General features: G+C 51.4%; 1 protein-coding gene across 2 annotated transcripts in view; it reads right to left on the minus strand.

The window, feature by feature from the left end:
- Positions 1 to 4553: 4553 nt before the first annotated feature.
- The window catches only part of NXN (nucleoredoxin), a 173665-nt gene continuing 159186 nt past the window's right edge, over positions 4554 to 19032 (minus strand). For both annotated transcript variants that reach the window (XM_053567725.1, XM_053567726.1), the window contains exons 6-8: positions 11778 to 11957; positions 9989 to 10113; positions 4554 to 6160 (exon numbers count right to left, since the gene is read on the minus strand). In XM_053567725.1, the coding sequence (XP_053423700.1) occupies positions 5978 to 6160; positions 9989 to 10113; positions 11778 to 11957 (488 nt within the window). In that variant the 3' untranslated portion in view covers positions 4554 to 5977. The remainder of the gene's footprint in view (positions 6161 to 9988; positions 10114 to 11777; positions 11958 to 19032) is intronic.

Raw genomic sequence — 19032 nt, forward strand, 5'->3', positions numbered from 1 at the left:
TTGAAGCCAAAATTCGTTCTCACTATTTTCCCAGTAAATAGGAATAAAAACTGAGCAATACATGATAAGAAAAACAGTGCTTGTCTGGAAGATGACATTGTCAAGATGCTGGCCAGGCTCTCCCCTGCCTTTTGTGTTGAAGCCTAGCTGTAACAGAAACTTTGGCCACAAGGTGGCAGGCCACGCCTCCAAAACCACCCCAATGCTAAAGGGAGGGCTTGGGATTTTTCCTGGATTTAAATTGTTGAAAAAGGGGGAAGGTGGCCCCAGTTAAATCTCCCTCTACCAAGGGAGAGCATTCTGCAAGCCGTCTGTGTTCTAAGGTTTTAAAGTTGGAGACCCATCCAGACTGTCCCACATAATCTCAGCAAAAGAATCTGAAGTACAGTAGGATAGAAATGGGAAGTGGCCAAAGCAGAGAAATTAGCACTTTTCCCTGTGACAGGAGCCTCTGGGAAAGCTACTCTTGACAAAAATACAGATGTCCAGACAAGCCTGGAAATCACATGGAAGCCACTGCTTGGTCCTTTCAGTTAGGGCTTTGGGGCAGGTGGAGCCCCTGGCTCCAGGTTAGGATCCTGGTCTTTAAGGTCCAGAAGCTCTGCAGACCTCTGGGCATCAAGTTCACCTGGGACCTTCCACCACTTGCCCCAGGGTTAACAAGCAACACCAGCTGCCCCTGCCATCCAAGCTGGGCTGTGTTTAGCCCCATTTTTGCTATCCTACCTCACAAAGTCCCCACAAAGAACACTCCACCCGAGGTTCCCTGGCTGGTGCTGAAGATCCCACTGTGCTGCAGGGCCTGGGTCTCCTCTTGGCCAAGGTGCCTCTCCCTTCAGGAGCAGACCTGGCTTGAACTTACCTTTTTCCGTTTTGAAGGAAGCACTCATGTTACTGCTACGAAACGCCAAGACCTTATTTCCTCTTATTTTCATCAGCGTACATATAAATGTAATAACTGGAAGCCAAATTAATGGAAGAGCAGGTTTAATTGCTTTGGATGATTTAAGTGTCTGATCCAAGGAGCTATGTTACATGAGACAGTACCCGCAAGCCAAACACTTGCTGGAAGCCCAGGAAATGCTGCGGACACAACAGCCAGTGATGACCGAACATCTGAGTGTGTTCAGAGGATGGGGTCAGTTTTGATCTTACTACATGCTCAGTATCTGGGTTCCTGTAGGGAAGAGCTACTTTTTTCAGTAGAAGCCTCAGAATTTGTATCCTAGTGCTAGGGTGTAGGTGACTTATTTGAGTGAGGCATGAGCACCTGGGAATCCAGACTTGAGGCCAGCTCTGCTTGCTTTGAGCCACATGTTTTGCCTATAGGGGACAAAGGCTTTGAGTTGGTACATCATGTACTGGAAATCCAACAGTCCCTCAGAACAAGTTCCATCCAAGCCTGCTAATGTACTTCATGGCTTGGGAAGTATTCCCAAACAACAAGGGTGAGACACACACCTTGAAGGGCAATGGTAAGCACACTTACCTTCCTGCTTTCGTGGTGAGGCACACTCAGAACATTATGTCCTATCACCCCAAGGAGAAACCCCAGGCATGAGGCAGAACCAAGGTTAAGATTTCCCTACCTACAGCCTTGCTTCCTGCAAAAGTTTGCTCTTCAGACGTGTTCACAGACCATTAGCACTAATAAAGAAGCTAATAGTCAACAGTTATTTGTTACCAATGAATTTTCCTTTACACAGCCTGCTTGGAGGAAAGCGGGGTATGTGCTGCTGTCACTGTGAATGGGCAATGAGGGACACTGGTTAGGTGTTCACTTCTTCAGTACAACTCCACTTGAATGCAACTGTGAAAGATCCTTAAGGTCCCCAGGTCAGTCCTTGGTTCCCAAGGCAGCCCTCTGAAGCTGCAGGGGACACTCCTAAACCTCTGTGGGCCCGTGCTGTCTGTGCTGCGGTGGCATTCCATTCCAGTCTATCAGGAGCCAAGCACGGTGGGCCCAGGCTGGCCAGGGCAATGGCACTGTAAACAGTGTGCCTACCCACACCTGCATGGTCCGAAGCAACAGGACCAGATGCTCAGGTCGCTCCCAGCACCGTGATTTGTGTGCCCAGCCTTCTACATGCGTATCTCCTCTCTATGCCAAGCGACACCATATTCGGTCCCACTGGTCCATTCCTGAGCCACATCCTATGTCTATCATTGCTGAATTCAGTTTGCTGCCCTGGAAAAAGGCAGCAGGAAGGGAGGAGAGTTTTTCTTTTTTTTTTTTTTGTAGAGACAGAGTCTCACTTTATGGCCCTCGGTAGAGTGCCATGGCCTCACCCAGCTCACAGCAACCTCCAACTCCTGGGCTTAAGCGATTCTCTTGCCTCAGCCTCCCGAGCAGCTGGGACTACAGGCGCCAGCCACAACGCCCGGCTATTTTTTGGTTGCAGTTTGGCCGGGGCTGGGTTTGAACCCGCCACCCTCGGTATATGGGGCCGGCGCCTTACTGACTGAGCCACAGGCGCCGCCCAGGGAGGAGAGTTTTTCAATGTCTTTAATTAAGCAACAGGAAAAAAAGTCTGGCTGAAAATTATCACCAAAATCTTGGCTGATGCCAAAACTTCTGCCCTCACTCAGATAAGTGAGAGCCACTGACTTCAGGGACACACTAGAGGGAGAAAAAGTAACAGCAGAAGCCACCTCATGCCTGGAAAAGAAGCTGGTTTTCATCTGCCCACTGTACATAGCACTCCCAAATGCATACCCTTTTCCTTAGACGTGTTTTTTTTTCTTTTTTTCTTAAACAGATTTTTAATGTTGGGAGACAGTTAAAAGGAAACTCAATTCTGTTGTGAGAATAGGTAGAATGGGATCTGGAAGATACTGGGGTGAACACAAATCTGGAAACCCTAGGGCGGCATTTTTACAGCCACCTTCCAGCCTCAACCTGCAGGGCAAGGCTTCCCTGGCCTTCCCATGGCGGAAGCCCTTGAATATGTTGCAGCTGGTGTTTTAACCTGCTTCCAATTAGCAACTTGAATTCTAAGGTATTTCAAAGCCAGTGGGTAGGAATTATCATGCCACCCACTTTGTCTCCATCAATAATCTTTAAGATGTCTCACACTAGCAAAAAAGGGATCGTTTCACTGGCACTTGAGAAGTGATTCTTCCCTGATGTTTTTCTCCCAAGTAGTCACTATATAAACCTAAACCTTTTTAGTGAACCTTCCCCACTGATCTTAACCTACACATTTGCTCCTAAGAAAGGAATTCTGGTGTCAAGGATTCAGTTTGACAATCATGGCTGGTAGTTCTAAGGGTCAGCTCTGTACAGGGCACCAAAATATCGCAGATGACCTAATTTTTCTTTCTTTTTTTTTTGAGACAGAGTCTCACTTTGTTGACCCTGGTAGAGTGCTGTGGCATCATAGCTCATAGCAACTTCAAACTCTTGAGCCGAGGCGATTCTCTTGTCTCAGCCTCCTGAGTAGCTGGGACTACAGGTGCCCACCACAATGCCCGGCTATTTTTAGAGACAAGATATTGCTCTCGCTCAGGCTGGTCTGGAACCTGGGAGCTCAGGCAGTCGACCCCCCTCAGCCTCCCAAGTGCTAGGATTGTAGGCATGAGCCACTGCACCCAGGCCACAGATGACCTAATTTTTCTGTTGCAATGACTTAGAGCAAGCAACTGCTCTCCAGACTTTGTTCCTTCTGCTCTCAAATGATAAGTACCTGCTAAGAATCGTTACCTTTCCTCCAAGGCCATCACAGTATAGGGAATGGACAGAAGTCCTGCCCATCTCTCAAGGGACGTTGGCCTCATCTTGCACTGCTGCCCACCCTACCTCCTAAGGAAGACCCTGCTCCTAGGACAAAGCTAAGTTGATGGGTCTCCAACTCTTCCCTCATTCTTTTTTTTTTTTTAGAGACAGAGTCTCACTTCATCGCCCTGTGATAAAGGCGATAAAGTCACAGCTGGTGTCACAGCTCACAGCAACCTCCAGCTCTTGAGTTTAGGCGATTCTCTTGCCTCAGCCTCCTGGGTAGCTGGGAGTATAGGCGCCCGCCACAACGCCCGGCTATTTTTTGTTGCAGTTTGGCTGGGGCCGGGTTTGAACCTGCCACCCTCGGTATATGGGGCCAGCACCCTACTCACTGAGCCACAGGCGCCGCCCTCTTGCCTCATTCTTAACAGAGAGACCCACACGTGATTCCTTGTGTCTCCTCAACCAGCTTTCTCAGGCTTCAGAGCACATGGCTCCCCCAGAGGGAGATAATGAGCAAGAATATCCACAACGAGGTGTCCTTTATGTAATCCAGGAATTCACCCTCCATCAAGGAACACATCAAACCAGGAGTGAAGGGGGCTTGCTAGGGAGTTCCAGGAAGGACCTGCCTCTGGCACTTTATGCCAAATGACCTTCCTGGCTTTTGGAAACCAAGATCTTACCGATGACTATGTTAGGTGTGGGCTTCTTGGAAATTCTGCAACATAGCTCCAGGTATCAGTGAAAGTCACCAGGTTGTATATGTCCCCCTCCACTATCCACCCAACAGATCAGAACATCATGGGCGAAAAAGAGGACAGGAAAGGCCAAGTGGTTGATAACGTCCAGAGATGCCTGTTTTATTTCTTACTAGGTGATGGCATTTCAGGCTGGCAACATCAAATAACAGTCTAACTACCAACTAATTTTGTACCTCTGAACTACAAATCAACAATCCAATTCTGCGAGGAAAAACAGTGTCAACTGCTTACTGGGAGGCTGGGTTTTCCAAATAAATGATTTTGGTAGTGCTGAGTGGAGCAGTAAGGCCCAGGACTGTTTCAGGACCCTGGCACCTAACCGAGTGAGACTAAAACCCTGGGAGCACCTAGGCCAAAGTCCTCTGTCCCAAGTCCTAAGAACATGGTAGTTGTTTCCCTTGTTGTGGTCAGTTCAGTCCAAATAAGAGGCTGAGCCACCTGGGCCTGGCAAAGGGGCTCTATGTGTGGTTGCGGTGCCCTCTGCCCTCACTCCCACCCTAGGGCACAGCTCCTCCTGCTGGTTCTTAGGGAAAAAAATAAGGATTCTGGTAGTTTCTTGTCTCTTTTTCTGTTATGCTCTGAAAAGAAAAGGGAATGACATGGGTAACCAGAGGAGGCGTCAGGCACAGAACAGGACTGAGTCAGAGGTCTGTGCTGGCTAGGCCGTGCTCCTCTAAGAACTCAGGGCTGAGTTTCTTGAAAGATGTCCACGGGGAAGAATTCCTTAACAGAATTCCAGGACAGTGAGAGCTGTTCATATGAGCGGCAGAAACTTGGGGAAGGTCAACATCAAGGAAGAGATACAAGGATGAAATGGGGGAGCTCATATCACAAAGAAGGAGCCCAGTAAAAGTAAGCAATTACTATATATGAATCATTACCTTAGCTACTTGTTTTTCTCACCAAAAACACCCACAAGCTTCCTTTATGATTTGGAGAACCCCTGCCCAAGAGCACACTGGCAAGCTGCTGTTTTTCCCTCATACCAAGAATGACTGCATGACTTAGAAAAGGATATTCTTAGCAACAGCTCTGAGCTGAGGGAGAACGCAGCCCTTGCTCTGCTCCACCTGCATGTCTGCGTGTCACCGGGCAGTGGCCCCCAGCTGTCTCGGGCTCTGGGGGGACATGCAGACACCAGAGTCAGAGTCCCCATCGGTCATCCCTTCACGTTTACTCTGCCGAAGGACACCCTGGCAGATCCTTTGCCAAGAGCCAGTGACTTTGGGAGAGTGATGCAGTCCAGTTCTGGCCGAGTTATGCCATCCCTGTGGATCTAAGCAGAGTCTCCAAACATGGTGGATTCTGCGGCTGCTGAGAGGGTGTGCACCCTGGGGTGCTGGCTGAGGAGTTAACGTAGAAACAAGGCACCACAGAGAGGTTGGACACTTGGGTTGAGTGATTCAGGACACGCTGGAAAAGTTCGAGGGCGGAGGGAAGGAAAGGGAGGAAGAAGACTGAGTTTTAAATAAGGTCCCAAGAGGCTGGAGCCCCACTAGATGGGCTCTGGTTTGAGCTTTTCTGCTAGGAAGTCATTCACAAAGGCCTCCACGATGGCAGGGGTGATCTCCTCCACATCCATCACGTACTTGGCCCGGGCTGACATGTCCAGGATGGTGAGCAAAGGGGCAGCTTCAGGCAGGTTGGTGTAATCCCTCAGGGAATCAGTCATGTCATCCTGAAGTCACCAAAAGGAGAGAAAACCAAGACATTTCAAAGAAAGAGGGTAGTGGGCCAGGCAAGTTAGCTCATGCCAGTAATCCTAGCACTCTAGGAGGCCGAGGCGGGTGGATTGCCTGAGCTCACGGGTTCCAGACCATCCTGAGCAAGAGTGAGGCCCCGTCTCAAAAAATAGGTGGGTGTTGTGACGGGTGCCTATATTCCCAGCTACTCGAGAAGCTGAGACAAGAGAAATCAATCGAGCCCAAGAGTTTGAGATTGCTGTGAGCTATGATGCCACAGCACTCTACCAAGAGCGACAAAGTGAGACTCTGTCTCAAAAAACAAAAAAAAAAAAAAAAAAAGGAAGATAGAGGCCAGGTATTCACGCCTGTTAATTCTAGCACTCTGGGAGGCTGAAATGGGTGGATTGCCTGGGATCAGGAGTTTGAGACCAGCCTGAGCAAGAGTGAGACCCCGTACTAAAAATAGAAAAACTAGCAGGGTGTCATGGAGAGAGCCTATAATTCCAGCTACTTAGGAGCTGACACAAGAAGATTGTTTGAGCCCAGGAGTTTGAGGTTGCTGTGAGCTATGACACCACAGCACTCTACCCAGGATGACAGAAGGAGACCCTGTCTCAAGAAAGAGGGTAGAGAGCTCCTGGGCACAGTTTCCCCAGATGGCATGAGGGTAGGATGGCTCTGCCATCCAGAAGAGCAGTCCCCCCACTTCTCCCCCCCCCCAGAGAGGTATGCTCTTAGAATGGGGAGCAGGGGAGGCTGCTTATAAAATTCTTTTCTCTGCATCCCCCCAAAACCACCAGAGTAGCATGAATGCAACTTTAATGTATCCTCTGCTTTTTTTTTTTTTTTTTTGAGACAGTCTTACTTTGTCACCCTTGGTAGAGTGCCAGGGCATGATAGCTCACAGCAACCTCAAACTCTTGGGCTTAAGTGATTCTCCTGCCTCAGCCTCCCAAGTACCTGGGACTACAGGCGCCCACCACCATACCCAGCTATTTTTAGAGACTCAGGCTGGTCTTAAACCTGGGAGCTCAGGCAATCCACCCACCTTGGCCTCCCAAGTGCTGGGATTACAGTCGTGAGCCACCTCGCCCAGCCTCCTCTGCTTTTTGATTGCTTATTTTTACAATCAACACTCCATTTTTTGCAGCCCCACTGTGAATTATCTGAGGCCAATCTGGACTTAACTCTGGAATGTTTTTAAACAGAAACAGCTCACTGCCCTCTGCGCTAACCCCATGGTTTCAGGGAGGGCATGAGTTGCCCAGGCAGCCAGTTCAGAGGAAACTACGTAAGTACTGTGGACATTTACACTGGCTTACTGTATTCATCCTAGGAAGAAGCTGGCACTTTATCATACATTCCCAGCAGCTGAACTTCCCTAACAGCAGATATAGCCTTATTCAAAGATAAAGGCAAACACAGCAATATGAAGACAAGGAGAAAGGATTTGGAAGGGAGCAACCATCTGAGATTACCTTTCACAACGCTGACTCCCATTGGTGAGTAACAGAAAATGGACTCTATGTACCCATCCCGAGGAGGTTTTACCATAAAATACACAATATTCTACACTGAGTGGAAAAACCTAAGTCACCTTGCAGGGATAGGGCTTGGCATATTCCTAGCCTTAAATGCTGGGGTGCAGGAGGCATGACATTTACAGCTCACCCGTTTCTGAGACAAACACACTCCTTTCTCGAAAGGCAAACTTTAGGAAGATTGGTAGTGATAACCCTCCTCCCCACATCCACCCTAAAACAGCAAGTGCTTCCCAGCAACGCTGGCTGATTCAACATCTCTGGCGTTCTTCACCCAATCCAGACCCTCCACAAGGGTTTCATGATAATGATGAATGTTCATGATACACAGACAAGGAACACCTGGATAAATCTAGTTCTCCTGAGGAGGCTCAGGCCAAGCCAAGCACTCTGCTGCCTCCTCTCCCAGGACCGTCTGGGCAAACCACAGGGAGATGGATTTTATTGCCTATTAAGGTTTCCTAAGGGTTAACTTCTGCCTGTCCCAGGGGTAGGGATCAAGACAGAAACAAGGGGCCCCCTTAGCCCTGGGCTCAGTTAATGCTTGCTCCGCCAGCTCCTGTGCCCACCTCCTTTCCATGTTGCTTTGTTTCATGGACAGAAAAATAGAAAAACCACCAAGGGTATGAGCCCAGGTGAAGTGCACAAGATGGACAGGTGGCCAGGCTGGGGACTAGAACAGCAGATGACACAGGCCTGTCTTGCTGGCTCAGGAGCCTGCTTCCTGCCCCTGCCTATCATGGTCCCTCTAGGTCTGAGTGGGTCATTTGTCAGAGCACAGGGACAGAAGGAGGAAGAACACTGCTTGTGGAGTCACACTGACCTCAGCTCAGTCCCCTCTCTGCTGTCTACTTACTGTGTGACTTTGGCAAGTCATTCCCTGAGCCCAGATCTCATCCCTTGCAGAATGGATTTAACTGGGCTCCTGACACGTGGAGCTGGTGGCCCTCCCAGCCCCCCGACAGCCTCCAGGCAGTCCTCGGCTCTGAGCCTTGCTTCCCTCTGTGAAACAGGACAATGATTATGTTCCTATCCAGAGAAGTGAAACGCAAGAGATTGTGCAGGTGAAGAGCTTGGCTCAGTGCCTGGCATATAGGAAACCTGCAAATACCCCTTTTCAGACACATTTCTAAAGCCCCTGCCCCCACCCCACACTCAGCCCTTTCTGTTCTGCACCCATCTTTTCTCTGAGCCATTCTACAGGGGTTAGAGTTTAATAAATTCCAAGCAGCCTCCCTTGTGCTTTGTGTGGAGTGGCTGGTGTGGCCCCAAGGCAGGGCCTGTGAACCCTCTTTGTTCCCTTCTACCCCAGGGCTGAGGGGGACGACTTGAGCTGCCTGCGAGGGGCCCAGCAGGGCCGAGCAGGGGTGCCTATTGAGGAGGTGATGAATGGGTGGCGCAGGGTGTCTAGCCACCACCACTGCCTACTTTGTGCCTCTCCTGAGATCCAAATGCAGCCTGAATGAGCACAGGGCTTTGACGCCTGCAGGTTTGGACTGGAGCCAGGACAGGGTCAGCTTCAAAAAGTGTCTGTCGATACCACTTATGGGGGGCTCCTGGGTGGGATGGGGAGGTGTGGAGCATGCGCAGAGTGAGTATCTTGGGGGCAGGGTGGGAGCGAGGCAGAGCGCCTGCGCAGAGCCAGTCACCTTGCAGAGAGGCTGTGTCTGCAGTGTGCAGAGTCCCACAGTGGGGGTAGGGCAGGCACCCGGCCCAGGTGACTCCACCAAAGGGCCCACCATCATGTCACCCTGCCTTAACTAACCCCAAGCCTCCCCACTTGGTGCTTGTTCCAGCCCAGCAGGAGACCTCCAAGGGACAGCCTGGGTAAGAGATGAGGAATGACAGCAGTTTCCAACCTCAGCACTCTCCCTGGGCTGGATGAATGACTGCAGGGCCAAGCCAGGATCCCTATAAAGCGCTGGTGGGGGAGGAAGAATTAACAGAACCAATACTTTGTAAAGCATCAAGGGCCTAGTTCTGACCCAGCACCAAGGGAGTATTCATGGGTCACAGAGCTTGTGGCTACAGTTCTCATTGGTGGCCTGGGTAGGAAACAGCCTTGGGAGGGCCTCCTACTGCTCTGAGGCTCCTCAGTGAGAAGCAGCAGCAGCAGGGGTGGGAAATGGCTTTCCATGGTTAATGACACACCTTTTCTTGCCACGTTTGTCTGTGGGCTCTTCCAGAGTCACTGTCAACCCTGGGGCCAGTATCACTCAAGTCCTAGAAGTCCCCAGCTGAGTCAGCCTTGCCTGGGCCCAGCCTTTCCTCCCTACTCACCTCCCCAGCTACAAAGAATAGAAGTGGTGCCTCTTCCTCTTTGGCTTTGTACTTGGCAATGATTTTCTCAGCTATTGGCTGAATTAGCTGCTTGGCTGCCTCGGACTCTCCGTCATCCTCAGAATCTGTGATAGAAAGAGAAAGAAAAAGACAAAAAGAAACACTGGCTTGTCAAATAGAGTGGCACCCCCTGAGCAGGCTGGGGCCCAGTGCCTCAGCTACAGAAAGGCCCATATGATCAGCCCCTAAATGGAAAAAAACTTCCCCTCGGACACAGCCACACTTCCTGTGTGCACAAGTATGTTGCACACATGTGCACCCGTGCACACATGTTCTAGCAGCAAAGACACCCCCACAGCACTCTCACCAGGAACAACCTGCCTCGCTGAACAGAACCGATGACCCAGGGAAACAGCTCTTTTCACTGAATTCCTCACATCCCACCCACCCCCGGCAGCTGAGCTTGCCCTAAACCAGGACCTGAGGTCCCTGGTAAAAATGGCAGAACTGGCAGTGAGGGCATCAGTGGCTTTGATGGCCACGGGGGCATGACCCTCGGATGTGCCTAGGAGTGGAGCTGACTGCCTGGAGAACTCATGATCAGGCATCCATTGCCTGGGCGGAACAGCAGTGCAGGAGCCGAGACACACCCAGCCCAGGCCTCACGTGTGGAAACCTGCACCCGGGAGTAAGAGCTGCATCTCTAAGTGGCAAGGAAGGGAAGGGAAGACCTGGCTCTGGCTGAGGGATTTCACCCAGAAGTGCCCAAGATTTCTGTGGTGTGCACAGAGACTCCACAGCATACACGCTGATCCACACCCAATTCATACAGTTGCTGCACAACTGGCTTTTTCCATTTCCACATCTGCAGATGGCCATGAGGTTGAGGGTGTGTGAGCCTGCAGCAAGCAGGAAAGCCCCAGGTGCATGATGTCCCCAGGCCACCTCTCCCCAGAGGACCCTCTTCCCCCAGGTGCAGACCCAGTCAGCAGTGCAGAAGTCCCCCAGGTGCAGAACCAGTCAGCAGTGCAGAAGTCCCTCAGGGCTGCATACTGGCTCCGCTCCTGAGGGCCTCTAAACTGGACCTCCAGGAAACAGGGATAGGAAGCTACACACACTCCTCCCCAGCCCCTCGGTGGGATAGATATGGAAGTGTCTAAGCCATAATCCTACTATAATAATTCTGAGTCGTAAGGGAGCAACAAGTCCCAAGGAGAGGGTCAGGTGGTCCGTGGCCAATTACTGCTCAATTTGCAAAGGAACCAAAGTCATCTCATGGGGCTATAGGGAAGCTTGAGTGAATGCTCCGGTCTCCTCTTGCCCAGACTGATCGCAGTCACCCATGGAGTGGGACGGAGGGATTGAGGATAGATGGCTGTGTGTGTGTGTGTGTGTGTGTGTTCCTGTGTCTTGCAGCCCCTGGGGCAGTGCGTCAGAGCACAGAGATCAGCAGAAGCAGCTGCTGTGTGTGCAGACCCGCCTCTTTCTCACAATGGGTCTGTTCAGGGAGGGCCAGGGCATCGTCCCAGCAGCCCGACCTATTCTGCCCTGCTGGCAGGCAGGGAGCAGCTAGGAAGGCAGGCGGCAGCAGCTCCCAGAACACCTCCCCCAGGGGGTAAGCCATGAATAAATCATTGGGGTCAAAAGCAAGGCTGCTAGGAAGAGACAAAGGCCCAGGCTGCACTGTTAGTGACTAAAAGAAGCTACAGGAACAGGCACCTCCCGAGTGAGGTCCATCCTGTCTGGTCCCCTCGCTGGGGCCCCGCTGCAGCCCCGCTGCGTGTCATACCTACAAAAAGGACGAGGCAGGGGCCCTCGTTGAGCTGCACAGCATTGGAGTCGGAGAGCTCCAACACGGGCTTGGGGTGCCACGGGAACTCCCTGCAGTCCTCGTCGTTGAGCACCTCCACCCGGCCCTGCCTCGTGATCACCTCGCCCTGCGGGTCCAGCACGATGAGCGTGGGGATGCCTGCAAGGAAAGAGGCACGCATGGCCACCAGCCCTGGAGAGCAGGCCCACACAGCACACTGGACAGGACACAGTACAGGCTCACTGTTAAGAGTCGTGACAGCCCTGGGCTGCATCCAGCCTTGGCTGCTAAGAGCCCCAAACTCCCTGGGGTCTCAGTGTAGCCCGAGCAAGTTCCTTCGCCCTTCTGGGCCTCAGTATCCTTGGCTGCAACCTGGTGAATGTGCCCTGGTTCTCGCCCGAGCCTTCTGTGCAAAGATCAACAAGGGGAAGCCCCGAAAGGATTTGGCCCAGGGTCTTGGCACATCAGAGAACTGATCACTACTGGCACCCTATAGAGATGCCAAAGACGCCGAAGACGCTGCCCCACGTGCAGAGAGTCCAAAATGGAACCGAGGTAAAGGAATAACCCACGAAGTATACTCGCATAGACACACGACCGAGCACAAAGCATGGCCCGATCAGGGACCTGGTGTCGGGGAGGGGCCTGGGCCCAGCAGAATTGGAGGGGGGTGGACAGCTGGCTGCAGCCCAGCCATCTGGGGAGGCTGAGGGGGACAGGCCACAGAGGAAGCAGTACAATGGAGCTCTGGGTTGGATAAGAAAGGCAACACAAAGCTTGCCTGCAAACCACACGTACCCCCCACCAACCTCAAATGAAAACGAAGTTACAGTCACATCGGCTTTTCCACCTCCCTACTCCGTGTGCCCCACTCCTGGCTACTCCTCCTCTGACCAGGGCTGCGCCTCACTAACCACACCACACAGAGTCGGCCCCAACCCTGCCCTTCGGGGACATTTGTCTCTCTGAGGGCAGCCGCTCCCCTGCCCCCATGCTGTAGACACTTCTCTTCCCAGGGCGACCAGAGCTTGAATTTTATATGAAAGCCCAAGCAATTTAATATTTATAGATTTCAAAGTATTTGGTCAGTAATTTGCTCTGCTGACATTTTAATCCCCCCATGGGGGGGATGCTGAGGCACCAGAAACAGCCTGGTGCTCTGTAACCAGCTGCGGCACCAGCACGCTGGGCTGGCAGAGGTGGGCCTGTCTTCCACAGGAATAAACACATCCATTATGTTGACACCTATGGGAAGTGGCTGGATATACCAGGCAACAGTCCAGAGAGAAACAGCCATGGTACCAATACTGCTGGGGGCTTCTCCTGAGAAGGGGAGTGTCGGGCACGTCCAGCCTCATCCTAACAGCTGTGTGGCCCTATTAGGTGTGTCCCATCTCTGAGGATCAGAGGCTGGACTCGAGGCAGCAGCCTGAAGCAGTCAGGCTGGACGCCACCGGGGAGCCAGCCAGCTAGAAATGTGCGCCTCTGCATCACCACCCACATCTCAGAAACACTCGGGGGAGGTTCTGACATTCGTGTTGGTGTGCTGCTCACACTGAGCCATTGCAAGTGTTCGGGGTGAGCCGGAGCCTGCCGCTGTTGGGATTAGACACAGCGGCAAGCCTGGGAGTCCCCAGCTAGGGATGCCAAGTTGGTCTGTGGAGGACAAGCAGGTTCAGAGGACGGCAAAGGGAGGAGAAGCCAGCCTGAAGGCGAGAAGCCCGCTCCTGGTCCAGTGCTGCCGTCCCTCTGAGGGACCACTCTGCAGGGTCTTCTCTGGGGCCACTGCCTCTTTCAAGTCCAGGACTGTGGGACCCAGGACAGCAGGGCAAAGGCATGGAGCCCCACCTTCCTGCTGCTGAGGAGTCCTCAATGGATTCCACCCAGAAACAGCTCCCCTGAGCCCATGTCTAAGAGCCCAGGACACCAAGGTGCACAGGGACAGGGACAGGGACTGTGCATGAACAGGAGCCAACTCAGCGCAGTGACCACAGTCAGACGTGGACCCCCCAGAAACCACTCGGTTTTGGCACCTGGACAGGAGAAAAGCATCTGTTTACTGTGCCAGCCCCCCCCCCCCCCAGCTGATCTTGGTTAGCTTGGCCTAGAAAAAGGGATCCTGCCTGTGCAGTGTGTCTGCTCTGTGCTCAGCAGGGCACGAAGGCCACCTCACTCAGTCCTCATAACTGAGGGCTTCAGGAAGTACTGTCATCCTCCCCTCATGGATGGTTAAGGTACACGCCAAAGTCACCCAGCCAGTCAGAGGTCACACTGGGACAGGAGACCTGGTCTGCCTGCTGCAAGAGCTGCTGCTTTTTTTTTTTTTTTTTTGAGACAGAGTTTCACTATGTCACCCTCAGTAGAGTGCTGTGCTGTCACAGCTCACAGCAACCTCAAACTCTTGGGCTTAAGTGATTCTCTTGCCTCAGACTCCTAAGTAGCTGGGACTACAGGCGCCCACCAAAATGCCCGGCTGTTTTTTTGTTGCAGTTGTCATTGTTGTTTAGCAGGCCCAGGCTGAGTTCAAACCCTCCTGTCTCAGTGTCTGGGGGTGGTGCCCTAACCACTTAGCTATGGCACCAAGCCGGAGCTGCTGATTTTTCTACCAGGCCACTGACTTTGTAGGGGCTCTCACAGCACATGGGTTGGGGACTGTCTTAACTAGGTTGGAAGAAGGCTCCTGGGCCTGCAGCTTCCTTTCTGCACCACCCACTGCCCTGCCCTCTGCTCTTGAGGGAGGAGGTGAAAACTGTGGTCCCCTCTCCCCTGTCCCCAGCATCATGTATCCCTGCGCCCCCTCCCTTGGAGCGGATTCTCCAAAGTAGAGACTTCTAAAGACAAAATAGGGCAAAGCCCCTAAAACTTACAGTGAAATAGGAATTTCTAATCAATGCCTTTATACAAACTAACCTCCACACCAGCAAGGGGCTTCTTGAAGGGAATGAAAAGAGCAGCTCATGGCTGCTCTGCTCGAACTTGTTCCCCAGCGTGGGTGGCTCGGGTGGCTGGGGGAAGGCACAGATGGAATGCCAAGGAAGATCCAGGCAAGTCACATCACTTTCCTGAGCCTCACTGCCACAGCTGCCAAAGGGGGATGATGACAGTTTCCTATATTATTTGGTTATTGTAAGGTGTAAGCAAGATACAAGTATAAAACGCTTTTCAGCAGAATACCTGCTATAAAGCAAGTGTTCTGGGAGTACTATTACAATAAATCAGTTCATTATTTTTTAAAAATCATCCTTAGATTAATTATTTGGCTTATGAGAAGGCAGAAGTCCAGAAGACTGAGGCCTTGCTCTAATAAGATCAACAGAATCCTCCATGCTGGGATGACAAAAGTTAGCTAAAGAAACAGAACTCAGAGACAATGGCAACAGCACAGTGACAGTTTCAGTAATGGTGTCATGTCTGGCAGGGTGGCACTGGCGGGCTTTTACTTCTACCACCCCAGCTTAATTTGGGGGCTCAGAATAAATACTCTATGTTCTTAGAGAGGGTGGAGGGCTCAGCCCCACATCCCCTGCCCCAAGACATAAGCATTTTCCTGAGAGTCCTTCTCACCACCTCCCTCGAAACCCAGAGAACATCAAGCCTAAGAAGCCAGCCCCAGACTCCTTCCTCCTGAGCTGGAACCCACTGTGGAGCATTTAAAACAATCTCGAAGCCACGCCTATGGAGACTGCTTATGCTTTACTTGGGTGGCTTTTCTACTCCCAGGGAAATGATGTTTTGAAGAAGGCAGGAAAAAAGGTAGGGGAGGAGCCAGGCAGGGCTGTGACCTTCTCAATATCTGAATGGCAACCCGAAGTCTCAAGCAGCTGGGACTTACAGGTGCATGCCACCACGGCTCACTAACTTTTCTACTTTTTGTTATCGAGGGTCTTACTCTTGCTCAGGCTGGTCTTGAACTCCTGATCTCAAAGCGATCTTCTCACTTCAGTTTCCCTAAGTGCTAGGATTATAGGCATGAGCCACGGCACCCAGCCTGTGCTACATTGCTAAGTAAAAAATGCAGCGTACACAGTGCTATGTGTCCATCACAAGCGTGTACGCACGAGGGCAAGAGAAAAGAGAACAGTTGTATTGGGAGGGCCAAGAAAGTGAGTAAGATTTAGAGAGAAAGAGATGTACATTTGGGTTTCCTTAAGAAGAAACCTAGAACAGAAGGGCAGTAGGGGCGTTACGGCAAAGACAACAAATACAAACCAACCAAAGCCTTGGATCTGTCCTCGGATCCCTCTTCTCCTCATGCTCCCAGCTACCCCTCAACATCCCCTTGCTTGGAAAGTCAAGGAAAGGACAAAAGCAGCTGGTGTGGGTAGTGAAGCTCGGAGAAACCCCAAGGGAGGTCATGGGATGGACTGAGGCCTACTTGAACTTGACCCACGGGTTCCAACATCTGCTCAGGTGGGTGGTATGTCTGGGGTCAGACATCAAAGACATTTACAGCGGTGTTCCTAATAATACAGAAAATCTAGAAACCGCCAACCATCTGTCAGCGGTGGAGCAGACAAGTAAACCGTAGTACAGTCATACAGTGAAACACTTCGAGCACCAGAAGTAAATGAACTAGATATATATTTCAACAGGGATAAATCATGAAAACAAAATGTCAAGTAAAAAACACCGAGTTACAAAAGGATATTACAGTATGTCAATATTATAAGCCTGTCTCTAAAAGGCACACCAAGCAGTACTATATATTTCTCACAGATTCATACACACACGCAGTGCAAATGTGAAAACAGATGAGGAAGACACGTGTCAGTCTCCGGGGGTGTTTCCCCCAGGGAAAAGGGAGGAGGCGGCGGGGAGGCGAAGGAAGCCACACTTTTGTTTAGGATGATGCTTCCCTGAGCAAAAATGTCAATTTTCAGTGGTGGCCATATGGGTGCTAGTTACATTATTCCCCGTCCTTTCCTGCCTTTTTTTTTTTTCTTTTTTAAATGCTCTCAAAATTCAACAAGACACACAGAACAGAGCCCCAAAGCTGCCGTCCCCAGGACCATGGGGCGGTTCTCCACAGTCTGTGCTGACCCTTTAAATATTGAGGTTTGTCTGCAAAAAAATACCAGAATTGGCTGCTTGCCCTCTACTGATGGAAAAATACAATCTGCAAGTGTTTTGTTTTTATGTAAACAGATTCTGCCTCAAATCCATTCTTTTTGAAAAGAGCAAGGAAGAGAGCAAAGGAAGGGAAAGAGAGGAGAAAGGAGGGAGGTAAAAGAAAGGAAAACAGGGAAGGGGATAGAAAGAGCAGAAGGCGAAGGTCTGACCCCTGGGGCACAGGTGACATTGTAAAAGTACCTTCATGGCTTCAGGAGGCCAAAGCGGAAGAGTGAGAGCCCAGTGCACACGGACAGAGGGGACGGGGATGGCTGGAGGCCAGGAGAGCAAAGGGCCCTCACCCCAGCCTCCCGCGAGGAGGCTAACACTGCCCACTATCCCCAACCCCCTACCCTGGCTGCTCTGGGCCCCACACAGACCTGAGGCTGTCTGTCCTGCCCAAAGCCTGGGGGCAGGGAAACAAAGGCAGCTCGGCCCCTAGCCCAGGGGAGAAGGGGCCCTAAGCCTCCCTGCTAAGAGCAAAGAGTTCCCTGACAGCCTGGGATTACTTAGACAATTGCTAATGGGATTTGCCTTTTGCCAAATGTGTCTAAATGGTTTCCTTAGAAAGGCATTTTTAAACAGCTCACAGGGCTACACATTCTGTGGTCTGCACAAAGCACTGGGAGGAGAGGGCCCTAAGACAGGTGGAGGCCAAATGCCAGGTCTGTGGTGAACTTCAGCGGCCCTGTGAAGACAAAGGGTCACACAGTATGGTTTGGTCCTGAGCATAAAAGGGAGCCAGCCACCAGGCCACCAGCAGCAAGAAGGTGGCCAGCCCAGGGCACCACCTCAAAGTCCTATCTCCCGACAGACACCTCAGCAAAGCCTGAGCATGCGGCAAGGCCTCCCTCACTCTGCAGGTGATGCCTGGAATCCAGAAAAGCACAAAGCCCAGCTCCCAGCACACTGGTGGGATTCTGGGTTCTGTGTGTACCACCCACTCTCATCGGAGCCTATCAGGATAACAAAGGTCTGACCTCGTGGGCTCAGAGCATGGCGATGTGACTGTTTAGATAAAGTTACTCCTCTCCACAAGGCTGAAGACAGGCCGGGTGGAGGTGGCTCCCGTTGGGTACAGGCAGGGAATACGCCTGGTACTGCTCTGTAAAAGCACCTTCGTCACTACGCTTCAGGAGACGGACGGAAAGAAGAGTGACAGCCCCATGCACACAGTCAGGCAGGGAGCAGGAGCTCCCCCACAGACTGCCCTGTAGGATCGTGGAAACCACATACATATAACGTGTCAGCTGAATGACTTTGGAAGTGGAAACCACAGAGTCACACAAAAGATCAGAAATATTCAGAATTCAATCAAAAATAACTGTCAGAGTTTTGCGATGTCCTGAAGAATCTGAAAGAACACACTGTTCCTTATCTTTAAAAAGTATTTGCAGCTGGACTGGCAACATTCAAATATCCTCAGAGGCAAAGAAAAACAAAATCCAATCAAGGAATGGTGGGGCCTAGGGTGGATCTGCCAGTATCCGAGCCCGGCAGGATCCAGAAGTACCAGTCAAGGCTGGGTGAGCTGACGCCTGTGATCCTAGCACTCTGGGAGGCAGAGGCGGGTGGACTGCTTGAGCTCTGGAGTTCAAGACCAGCCTGAGCAAGAACGAGACCCTGTCTCTAAAAATAGAAAAACATTTTAGAGCCTGCTGCAGCCTGGGTAAGGAGGCCACCCAGGCTGTCCAGGGAGGTGTCGTGGTGGGTGCCTGTAGTGCCAGCTACTGGGGAGGCTGAGGGAGGAGGACTATTTAAGTCCAGGAGTTTGAGATTGTTATGAGCTATGACGCCACGGCACTCTACCCAGGCTGACAGAGGGAGACTGTCTCAAAAATGAGAGAAAGGGACAGAAGAAGGGAGGGAAGAAGGGTAGAAGGGAGGAAGAAAGGACACAGTCAAACCAGAGATGTGAGTTGCAAGGCACTGTGAAAATGCAGCTGTCCTCCTTGGAGGACAAGGATATGGCACCATGAATAGGGCCATCAGTGCAGACTGAATACACAATTCAAACTTACACACCCTCTACTGGAAGTAGTAAGAAGATGCTATGATTACTTTCTTCTTAAGTGAGGATCTTTGAAACCTAGAAGATCTACAATTAAGTTTAGAAATACGACTA

Source organism: Nycticebus coucang, chromosome 18 (assembly GCF_027406575.1).
Source record: "Nycticebus coucang isolate mNycCou1 chromosome 18, mNycCou1.pri, whole genome shotgun sequence".
In the NCBI taxonomy this organism is placed as follows: Eukaryota; Metazoa; Chordata; class Mammalia; order Primates; family Lorisidae; genus Nycticebus; species Nycticebus coucang.